At 45.0% G+C, this 12500-nt stretch overlaps 1 protein-coding gene across 1 annotated transcript in view; it reads right to left on the bottom strand.

The window, feature by feature from the left end:
- Nucleotides 1-10960, bottom strand: part of LOC124032314 (fidgetin-like protein 2) — a 33329-nt gene extending 22369 nt beyond the window's left edge. Inside the window, exons 1-2 of the mRNA XM_046344622.1 lie at nt 10746-10960; nt 3508-3677 (exon numbers count right to left, since the gene is read on the bottom strand). Of these exons, the coding sequence (XP_046200578.1) occupies nt 3508-3532 (25 nt within the window). The 5' untranslated portion in view covers nt 3533-3677; nt 10746-10960. The remainder of the gene's footprint in view (nt 1-3507; nt 3678-10745) is intronic.
- Nucleotides 10961-12500: the final 1540 nt, after the last annotated feature.

Below are 12500 nucleotides of genomic sequence, written 5' to 3'. Positions count from 1 at the left end.
GAGAAGAGGGAGAGAGGTAGAGAGGAGGAGAGGTAGAGAGGAGGAGAGGTAGAGAGGAGGAGAGGTAGAGAGGGGGAGAGGGAGAGATGAGGGGAGGGAGAGAGGTAGAGAGGAGGAGAGGTAGAGAGGAGGAGAGGGAGAGAGGAGGAGAGGGAGAGAGGTAGACAGGGAGAGAGATATAGAGGAGAAGAGGGAGAGAGGTAGAGAGGAGGAGAGGTAGAGAGGAGGAGAGGGAGAGAGGAGGAGAGGGAGAGAGGTAGAGAGGAGGAGAGGGAGAGATCAGGGGAGGGAGAGAGGAGGAGAGGGAGAGAGGTAGAGAGGGAGAGAGGTAGAGAGATAGAGAGATATAGAGGAGAAGAGGGAGAGAGGTAGAGAGGAGGAGAGGTAGAGAGGAGGAGAGGGAGAGAGGAGGAGAGGGAGAGAGGTAGAGAGGGAGAGAGGTAGAGAGATAGAGAGATATAGAGGAGAAGAGGGAGAGAGGTAGAGAGGAGGAGAGGGAGAGAGGTAGAGAGGGAGAGAGGTAGAGAGATAGAGAGATATAGAGGAGGAGAGGGAGAGAGGAGGAGAGGGAGAGATGAGGAGAGGGAGAGAGGTAGAGAGGGAGAGAGGTAGAGAGATAGAGAGATATAGAGGAGAAGAGGGAGAGAGGTAGAGAGGAGGAGAGGTAGAGAGGAGGAGAGGTAGAGAGGAGGAGAGGTAGAGAGGGGGAGAGGGAGAGATGAGGGGAGGGAAAGAGGTAGAGAGGAGGAGAGGTAGAGAGGAGGAGAGGGAGAGAGGAGGAGAGGGAGAGAGGTAGACAGGGAGAGAGATATAGAGGAGAAGAGGGAGAGAGGTAGAGAGGAGGAGAGGTAGAGAGGAGGAGAGGGAGAGAGGAGGAGAGGGAGAGAGGTAGAGAGGAGGAGAGGGAGAGATCAGGGGAGGGAGAGAGGAGGAGAGGGAGAGAGGTAGAGAGGGAGAGAGGTAGAGAGATAGAGAGATATAGAGGAGAAGAGGGAGAGAGGTAGAGAGGAGGAGAGGTAGAGAGGAGGAGAGGGAGAGGGAGGAGAGAGTAGAGAGAGGAGAGAGGGAGAGAGGTAGAGAGATAGAGAGATATAGAGGAGAAGAGGGAGAGAGGTAGAGAGGAGGAGAGGGAGAGATGAGGGGAGGGAGAGAGGTAGAGAGGAGGAGAGGTAGAGAGGAGGAGAGGGAGAGAGGAGGAGAGGGAGAGAGGAGAGAGGAGGAGAGGGAGAGATGAGGGGAGGGAGAGAGGTAGAGAGGAGGAGAGGTAGAGAGGAGGAGAGGGAGAGAGGAGGAGAGGGAGAGAGGTAGAGAGGGAGAGAGGTAGAGATATAGAGGAGAAGAGGGAGAGAGGTAGAGGAGGAGAGGGAGAGATGATGGAAGGGAGAGAGGAGGAGAGGTAGAGAGATAGAGTGATATAAAGGAGAAGAGGGAGAGAAGTAGAGAGGAGGAGAGGTAGAGAGGAGGAGAGGGAGAGAGGAGGAGAGGGTGAGAGGTAGAGAGGTAGAGAGGAGGAGAGGTAGAGACGGAGAGAGTTTAGCCTTTTCAATTAGCCTTTTAAAATTATAAACTTGGATTAGCTAACACAACGTGCCATAGCAACACAGGAGGGATAGTTGGTGATAACAGGCCTCTCTACGCCTATGTAGATATTCCATAAAATATCTGCCATTTCCAGTCATTTACAACATTAACAATGTCTACACTGTATTTCTGACCAATTTCATGTTATTTTAATGGACAAAAGCAAGGACAGTTCTAAGTGACCCCAAACTTTTGAACAGTAGTGTAGATACAGAGTGTACACTACACCACACTACATGTAGATACAGTGTACACTACACTACACATAGATACAGAGTGTACACTACACTACACTACATGTAGATACAGTGTACACTACACTACATGTAGATACAGTGTACACTACACTACACTACACTACACGTAGATACAGAGTGTACACTACACTACACTACACTACACTATATGTAGATACAGTGTACACTACACTACACTACACTACACATAGATACAGAGTGTACACTACACTACACTACACTACATGTAGATACAGTGTACACTACACTACACTACACGTAGATACAGTGTACACTACACTACACTACACGTAGATACATAGTGTACACTACACACACTACACGTAGATACATAGTGTACACTACACTACACTACAGTACACTACACTACATGTAGATGCAGTGTACACTACACTACACATAGATACATCGTGTACACTACACTACACATAGATACATAGTGTACACTACACTACGCGTAGATACAGTGTACACTACACTACACGTAGATACAGAGTGTACACTACACTACACGTAGATACAGAGTGTATACTACACTACACGTAGATACAGAGTGTACACTACACTACATGTAGATACAGTGTACACTACACTACACGTAGATACAGAGTGTACACTACACTACATGTAGATACAGTGTACACTACACTACATGTAGATACAGTGTACACTACAATACACTATACGTAGATACAGAGTGTACACTACACTACACTACACTACACTACACTATATGTAGATACAGTGTACACTACACTACACTACATGTAGATACAGTGTACACTACACTACACTACACGTAGATACAGAGCGTACACTACACTACACTATATGTAGATACAGTGTACACTACACTACACTACACGTAGATACAGAGTGTACACTACACTACACTACATGTAGATACAGTGTACACTACACTACACGTAGATACAGTGTACACTACACGTAGATACAGAGTGTACACTACACTACACTACACGTAGATACAGTGTACACTACACTACACTACACGTAGATACATAGTGTACACTACACACACTACACGTAGATACATAGTGTACACTACACTACACTACTTGTAGATGCAGTGTACACTACACTACACATAGATACATAGTGTACACTACACTACACGTAGATACATAGTGTACACTACACTACGCGTAGATACAGTGTACACTACACTACACGTAGATACAGAGTGTACACTACACTACACGTAGATACAGAGTGTACACTACACTACACGTAGATACAGAGTGTACACTACACTACATGTAGATACAGTGTACACTACACTACACATATATACAGTGTACACTACACTACACTACACTACACTACACTACACTACACTACACTACACTACACTACACTACACTACACGTAGATACAACGTGTACACTACACTACACTACACGTAGATACAACGTGTACACTACACTACACTATATATATATATACAGAGTGTATGGTACTTACTGTATATTACTATAGGGGGCAATGGGGCTCAGCATTCTGTGATATAGGGGTGAGTGTATGGTACATACTATAGGGGGCAATGGGGCTCAGCATTCTGTGATATAGGGGTGAGTGTATGGTACTTACTATAGGGGGCAATGGGGCTCAGCATTCTGTGATATAGGGGTGAGTGTATAGTACTTACTATAGGGGGCAATGGGGCTCAGCATTCTGTGGAGCTGGTCTCAGTTAGGAGGAGAGTAGTTCTGTCAGAGGAGCGCAGTAACCAGCCAGGTCCAGGTTAGCATCTGTCCTCCTGTTGTCCATCACTGTTAGGGGCTGCCAGTACTAACAGGCTACAACACTCTTCTTACCCTGTACAAGGAGATGAGAGACAGTTACAGATCCACAATATCTTGGGACAAAATGTTTTTATCGAGGAGGGGACTGTGGATCTGTGTACGTCCATCCATATGTTAGTTTGAATGTTAGTGACACACGACATATCTCAAACAGCACTGGGCCAAAGGAGGGGCTCATCCACGGGGAGGACAAGTTTACTGTTGCCTTGTTTTATTTATATCCACTTAAACAGGGAAAGCCCTGCACACAATCATACAATTCACAACATTTACAAATCCAAATCGATAACCACCTACAATATTTACAAGAAATTTAAGAAATGTAACTTAGAAAACACGATTATGAAAAATATACCCATCGATAAGAAACAATACTGTGCAGCCGTATTCATTGACCTGGCCAAGGCTTTCGACTCTGTCAATCACCACATCCTCATCGGCAGACTCGATAGCCTTGGTTTCTCAAATGATTGCCTCGCCTGGTTCACCAACTACTTCTCTGATAGAGTTCAGTGTGTCAAATCGGAGGGCCTGTTGTCCGGCCTCTGGCAGTCTCTATGGGGGTGCCACAGGGTTCAATTCTTGGACCGACTCTCTTCTCTGTATACATCAATGATGTCGCTCTTGCTGCTGGTGAGTCTCTGATCCACCTCTAAGCAGACGACACCATTCTGTATACTTCTGGCCCTTCTTTGGACACTGTGTTAACAACCCTCCAGGCAAGCTTCAATGCCATACAACTCTCATTCCGTGGCCTCCAATTGCTCCTAAATACAATTAAAACTAAATGCATACTCTTCAACCAATCGCTGCCTGCACCTGCCCACCCGTCCAACATCACTACTCTGGACGGTTCTGACTTAGAATATGTGGACAACTACAAATACCTAGGTGTCTGGTTAGACTGTAAACTCTCCTTCCAGACTCACATCAAACATCTCCAATCCAAAGTTACATCTAGAATTGGCTTCCTGTTTCGCAACAAAGCATCCTTCACTCATGCTGCCAAACATACCCTTGTAAAACTGACCATCCTACCAATCCTCAACTTCGGCGATGTCATTTACAAAATCGCCTCCAATACCCTACTCAATAAATTGGATGCAGTCTATCACAGTGCCATCCGTTTTGTCACCAAAGCCCGATATACTACCCACCACTGCGAACTGTACGCTTTCGTTAGCTGGCCCTCGCTTCATACTCGTCGCCAAACCCACTGGCTCCAGGTCATCTACAAGACCCTGCGAGGTAAAATCCCCCGTTATCTCAGCTCGCTGGTCACCATAGCAGCACCCACCTGTAGCACACGCTCCAGCAGGTATATCTCTCTGGTTCCTTTGGCCACCTCTTCTTCCATTTCTCTGCTGCTAATGACTGGAACGAACTACAAAAATCTCTGAAACTGGAAACACTTATCTCCCTCACTAGCTTTAAGCACCAGCTGTCAGAGCAGCTCACAGATTACTGCACCTGTACATAGCCCACCTATAATTTAGCCCAAACAACTACCTCTTCCCCTACTGTATTTATTTATTTAGCTCCTTTGCACCCCATTATTTTTATTTCTACTTTACACATTCTTCTACTGAAAATCTACCATTCCAGTGTTTTACTTGCTATATTGTATTTACTTCGCCACCATGGTCTTATCTCACCTCATTTGCTCACATTGTATATAGACTTATTTCTCTACTGTATTATTGACTGTATGTTTGTTTTACTCCATGTGTAACTCTGTGTTGTTGTATGTGTCGAACTGCTTTGCTTTAACTTGGCCAGGTCGCAATTGTAAATGAGAACTTGTTCTTAACTTGCCTACCTGGTTAAATGATGGTGAAAAATAAATAAATATCAGCACGTACGAGTGTAAGTACACACACACATACAAGCACGCAACCACATACACACAAACACACGCCAATACACAGGCATCAACTAACCGTTTCACACTCCAATACACAGGCATCTACTAACCACACACATGCCAATACACAGGCATCAACTAACCATTTCACACTCCAATACACAGGCATCAACCAACCATTTCACACACGCCAATACACAGGCATCAACTAACCATTTCACACTCCAATACACAGGCATCAACTAACCGTTTCACACTCCAATACACAGGCATCAACTAACCGTTTCACACTCCAATACACAGGCATCAACTAACCGTTTCACACTCCAATACACAGGCATCAACTAACCATTTCACACACTCTAATCTAAACACACAACATAAATGAAAAAACAGCAGCCTACAAGTTTAACAAACACACACACGTCCATATTAACACCTACTGTCTCCCAGACTGAGTCACACACACGTCCACATTAACACCTACTGTCTCCCAGACTGAGTCACACACACGTCCACATTAACACCTGCTGTCTCCCAGACTGGTCACACACACGTCCACATTAACACCTACTGTCTCCCAGACTGAGTCACACACACGTCCACATTAACACCTGCTGTCTCCCAGACTGAGTCACACACACGTCCACATTAACACCTGCTGTCTCCCAGACTGAGTCACACACGTCCACATTAACACCTGCTGTCTCCCAGACTGAGTCACACACACGTCCACATTAACACCTGCTGTCTCCCAGACTGAGTCACACACACGTCCACATTAACACCTGCTGTCTCCCAGACTGAGTCACACACACGTCCACATTAACACCTGCTGTCTCCCAGACTGAGTCACACACACGTCCACATTAACACCTACTGTCTCCCAGACTGAGTCACACACACGTCCACATTAACACCTACTGTCTTCCAGACTGAGTAACACACACGTCCACATTAACACCTGCTGTCTCCCAGACTGAGTCACACACACGTCCACATTAACACCTACTGTCTCCCAGACTGAGTCACACACACGTCCACATTAACCTGTTAGGGAAGTCGAGAATTTAAGCAGCTTTTCACAGCTTTTTGTTAAAAATCGCGCAACATTTCAGCGCCCTGCTCTTCATGCCAGGAATATAGTATATGCATATGATTAGTATGTGTGGATAGAAAACACTCAGACATTTCTAAAACTGGTTAAATCACGGCTGTGACTATAACAGAACGTGCGTTTCATCGAAAAGTGCATGAAAATCTGATCACTGAAAATGGAAATAAATATCCATGCGCGACTTCAAGTAATTGTTCAAAGTGAACCGAATTAAATTAGGCCGAGGTTGCAGTGCCTACAGCTTCCACACGTTGTCTAGAGTCTTGTCATTTGATTCAGCTTTGATTCTTGGTGAAACCGAATCAAGGGAACCGATTCCCTCCGGTCTCCGGCCGGATGTTTTGGTCGAGCTCTCTCCAAGACATTTTTTCGAGACATCTATAGAATTTACATCGCCTCCTGATGAATTTTATCGCTTATTAACGTGTACTAATACCTAAAGTTGCATTACAAAAGTATTTCGAAGTGTTTTGTGAAATTTTATCGTCAACTTTTTTAATTTAAAAAAATGACGTTACGTTATAAAAAGCAATTTTTTTCTGTTGTTCACACAGTATTCTTAGATCGATATCTAGGCTATATATGGACGGATTTAATCGAAAAAAGACCCTAAATGATGTTTATGGGACATCTAGGAGTGCCAAGAAAGAAGCTCGTCAAAGGTAATTAATGTTTTATATTTTATTTCTGCGTTTTGCTTTGCGCCGGCTAACGCAAAATCTGTCGTGTTAGGTGACGTTGCAGTATTTTGAGGGTGCATGGTATCAGATAATAGCTTCTCATGCTTTCGCCGAAAAGCATTTTACAAATCTGACTTGGTGGATAGATTCACAACGTGTGTAGCTTTAATTCAGTATATTGTATGTCCATTTTAATGAAAGTTTGAGTTTTATCAACCTCTATAGGTGGCGCTCTTGAACATTTCCGCTGATTGATGTTCCCACCACGGGACCACGTCCCTAACAAGTTTTAACACCTACTGTCTCCCAGACTGAGTAACACACACGTCCACATTAACACCTACTGTCTCCCAGACTGAGTAACACACACGTCCACATTAACACCTACTGTCTCCCAGACTGAGTAACACACACGTCCACATTAACACCTACTGTCTCCCAGACTGAGTCACACACACGTCCACATTAACACCTACTGTCTCCCAGACTGTGTCACACACACGTCCACATTGACACCTACTGTCTCCCAGACTGAGTAACACACACGTCCACATTAACACCTGCTGTCTCCCAGACTGAGTAACACACACATCCGCTCACACACAGCGGTACAAAAACTGTCAAATATATCAGCACCATTGCATAAATTACTATTTCTTCTAAAATAAGTTGAAATTGAAAATACTTTTGGTGTTTACGTGTGCATTTGTTTGATTTGCAACTTCATCGGACAAAAAGAAGAAGAAGAATCTAAACCAAAATGTTGAATATTCATTTCCAAGTCACATGTGTCCTGGACTAAGTTATTCACAATTCAAATACATTTTGTAGGACACAATGATTCTCATTTACTGTGTCGTTTATCTCACCTGTCAAATTTGTAGGTGGCCACAGGGTAAGAATTGGCATTCACCCATTTTTCTTTTATAGGAAAATGAGCATTCTGCTCCATTGCACTCAATTGTAAAGTGCAAGGGTGCCAATATATTTGACCACATATATTCAATAGCCTGAGGCAGACAGGAATGGACACAGTAAGGCTGTGGTCAGAGAGCAGGGCTTTAAAGAGGGCCTTCTAAATCTGACTCCCTCCCAAAAACAACCAAAAGACCACTGCTTTCTGTGCGTTAGCTGAGACCACTGCTTTCTGTGCGTTAGCTGAGACCACTGCTTTCTGTGCGTTAGCTGAGACCACTGCTTTCTGTGCGTTAGCTGAGACCAGTGCTTTCTGTGCGTTAGCTGAGACCAGTGCTTTCTGTGCGTTAGCTGAGACCAGTGCTTTCTGTGCGTTAGCTGAGACCAGTGCTTTCTGTGCGTTAGCTGAGACCAGTGCTTTCTGTGCGTTAGCTGAGACCAGTGCTTTCTGTGCGTTAGCTGAGACCAGTGCTTTCTGTGCGTTAGCTGAGACCAGTGCTTTCTGAGACCAGTGCTTTCTGTGCGTTAGCTGAGACCAGTGCTTTCTGTGCGTTAGCTGAGACCAGTGCTTTCTGTGTGTTAGCTGAGACCAGTGCTTTCTGTGCGTTAGCTGAGACCACTGCTTTCTGTGTGTTAGCTGAGATCAGTGCTCTGTGCGTTGGTTGAGACTAGTGCTCTGTGCGTTAGCTAGGGCTGTAAAGACTACTCTGTTGCTCTGTGCGTTAGCTAGGGTTGTAAAGACTGCTCTGTTGCTCTGTGCGTTACCTAAGGCTGTAAAGACTTCTCTGTTGCTCTGTGCGTTAGATAAGGCTGTAAAGACTACTCTGTTGCTCTGTGCGTTGACTAGGGCTGTAAAGACTGCTCTGTTGCTCTGTGTGTTAGCTAGGGCTGTAAAGACTACTCTGTTGCTCTGTGTGTTAGCTAGGGCTGTAAAGACTACTCTGTTGCTCTGTGTGTTAGCTAGGGCTGTAAAGACTACTCTGTTGCTCTGTGCGTTAGCTAGGGTTGTAAAGACTGCTCTGTTGCTCTGTGCGTTACCTAAGGCTGTAAAGACTTCTCTGTTGCTCTGTGCGTTAGATAAGGCTGTAAAGACTACTCTGTTGCTCTGTGCGTTGACTAGGGCTGTAAAGACTGCTCTGTTGCTCTGTGTGTTAGCTAGGGCTGTAAAGACTACTCTGTTGCTCTGTGTGTTAGCTAGGGCTGTAAAGACTACTCTGTTGCTCTGAGCATTAGCTAGGGCTGTAAAGACTACTCTGTTGCTCTGTGTGTTAGCTAGGGCTGTAAAGACTACTCTGTTGCTCTGTGTGTTAGCTAGGGCTGTAAAGACTGCATTCTCATGAGACTTACTGTAACACAATAAGGCAGTAGAAGTAGTCAAAATAATGAGAAACGATGTTTCCTACAACAACAACGTTTGACCCACAGCATTCTGACTGACTTATTTTCCAGTTTTCAGATATACTCTTGATACAAATTAAAGGAAATTTCGAAACAAGGACATTACATTTTTGTTTTGCTCTGCTTTCCAGGGAAGATAAGCCAAGCGTTTCTAGGGAAATCATGTACTCAGATGAAATGCATTGTAATCCTGCTACGGTTTCTATATTTGTTGATCTAATATGACTTTAGCCTCTCCAACAGGACTATCAGTTCACAGAGAAGTGAACAGATCTTACATAAACATGTCTATAAAGATGCACATATTTAAAATACTTGGTCCACAAAATATAATGGATAAATTCCACATCCTGTTTCAGACCAGCCAGAAGAGTGTTAGGCTGAATATTGAAAAAGGAATGCTGAAATTCAGAATGAACATGTGCAATTTTCCGTTACATACAGAACTAGAAGATAATGATAATATATATATTTTTAAAGGTAACCCATTTGTTTTAACAACTTCATTCCATTAATATCCTAAATCTGTAATGTGGATTTTTAGCATGTTTCATCAATGCGATAAAAAGCGTGACACTCTCCATAAAGCGGTCCATCCGATCATATGGAAGTGAATATTATGCAGTAAACTCAGCTCACGGCTGTCCCTGAACAATGGACTGCACAAGGCTTCTGTCTGGAGTGGTTTGAACTCATTTACCTTCTCCTGACACACACAGACATCTCTAAATGAACTTTTATCAGTACACTCATTTCTAAATTGCTTTGAAATAAACAGAGCTATATACACTTCTAGAAATATTAAATAGTGCAGACGATGAGAAAGAATTATAGAAAGAGAGATTGACAGAGAACCCCACAGGGGCTAAACAGATGGACAGACAGACAGAACAGAAGATGTTGAGCTTGGGAATGTATATGGTGGCCAGCGGCCAAAGACAAGTCCACGCTTCCTGTACTTCCTTCACACCCACAGAGATAGAGCCAAGTCAAACAGACACAGACAGACAGCAGCCACCTCCTACCACGCTACAGTAGAAACACAGCACAGCGCTGCGGTCACAACACTCCAACACTGAAGACAGAGGAGAGAGAAGCTTTTCTTACCTATTCATGCCTACAGATTCTCTTTCTATCTGAACGCAGCAGTTAGATAATCCTGTTGGGCAGAGAGCAGAGAGCAGAGAGCAGAGAGCAGAGAGCAGAGAGCAGAGAGCAGAGAGCAGAGAGCAGAGAGCAGAGAGCAGAGAGCAGAGAGCAGAGAGCAGAGAGCAGACCTTGTGTTCACTGCTGCCTTTTTTGTCTCCATGTATGGGACACAACTCAACTATCCCTCTCCCTCCCTCTCTCCCTCCTCTCCCTCCTCTCTCTCTCTCTCTTTCTAGCTCTGCCTGCCAGTGACAACAGACTGCACGCACACAATTCCCCTCCCCCATCCCTCCCTCCCTCCCTCTTTATGTTAAAAGTATTTAAGCAGGGAGAGAGAATGAGAGGGGGGAGTTGACCAATCATGTTTGAGAGAGAGAGAGAGAGAGAGAGAGAGAGAGAGAGAGAGAGAGAGAGAGAGAGAGAGAGAGAGAGAGAGTTGGAGGGAATTGAGTTTTGCCCAGGATAATTATCTAGGGGCAGGGGGGTCAGGGGGTACAGAGAAGGGTAATGAGGTAAGGGGAAGAGATTTGGGTGGGAACACTCTCATTTAACTCCCCTCAGTGTTGTGTCCTGAGATAAAATACTTATAGTCCAGATTGTTATTTTCTCTCATCCACAGGTATGACAATTCATGGAATTCATTCCAAATATGATTTTGGTCAAAAACATGCCAAACACTATAAAATAAAACTGATTGCAAATCTCTTCAAATCAATATCCTAATTTGTTATACTGTAATAACAGCTCAATCCATAACCCAACTCAACTGAACAGTTTAAGCTCAACAGTTGTTTCTTTAATGTTTGTGTCTCAATTTGTAGTTTGGACATTACGGTAAGGGGAGGACAGAAGGAAAATAATGTTAAATGGATGTGATATTGATGATGTGAGCTGCTCCTATGTTCTGGGCTCCATGGTCACTGACCTCTCTGTCTCTTAGTCTCCCTCTCCCTCTCCCTCTCCCTCTCCCTCTCACTCTCCCTCTCCCTCTTCCTCTTCCTCTTCCTCTTCCTCTTCCTCTTCCTCTTCCTCTCCCCTCCCTCTCCCTCTCCCTCTCCCTCTCCCTCTCCCTCTCCCTCTCCCTCTCCCTCTCCCTCTCCCTCCTCCTTCCCTTCCCTTCCCTTCCTTCCCTTCCTTTCCTTTCCTTTCCTTTCCTTTCCTTTCCTTTCCTTTCCTTTCCTTTCCTTTCCTTTCCTTTCCTTTCCTTCCCTTCCCTTCCTTCCCTTCCTTCCCTTCCTTCCCTTCCCTTCCCTTCCCTCTCCCTCTCCCTTCCCTCTCCCTCCTCCCTCTCCCTCCTCCCTCTCCCTCCCTCTCCTCTCCCCTCCCTCCTTCCCTCTCCCTCCCTCTCCCTCTCCCTCTCCCTCCCCCAGCTGTGTGTCTAGTTTAAGAGTCACACCAAGGGCCACATGTCCAGCAGAACTCCTCCTGTTACACACAGACGCTAAACTCCTCTCATACACACATCCATCCCCACCACGTTACCACACACACACATCTATCTATCCCTACCACATTACAGCACATCCATCCCCACTATGGTACACACACGCACGCACGCACACACGCACGCACGCACGCACGCACGCACGCACGCACACACACACACACACACACACACACACACACACACACACACACACACACACACACACACGCACTCTCCTCTTCTATCACTCTCTCCTCTTCTATCGCTCTCTCCCCTTCTATCGCTCT

Source organism: Oncorhynchus gorbuscha, linkage group LG03, assembly GCF_021184085.1.
Source record: "Oncorhynchus gorbuscha isolate QuinsamMale2020 ecotype Even-year linkage group LG03, OgorEven_v1.0, whole genome shotgun sequence".
Taxonomy (NCBI): domain Eukaryota; kingdom Metazoa; phylum Chordata; class Actinopteri; order Salmoniformes; family Salmonidae; genus Oncorhynchus; species Oncorhynchus gorbuscha.
Note: the sequence above shows the minus strand (reverse complement) of the source record. Positions and strands in the feature narration are given on the sequence as shown.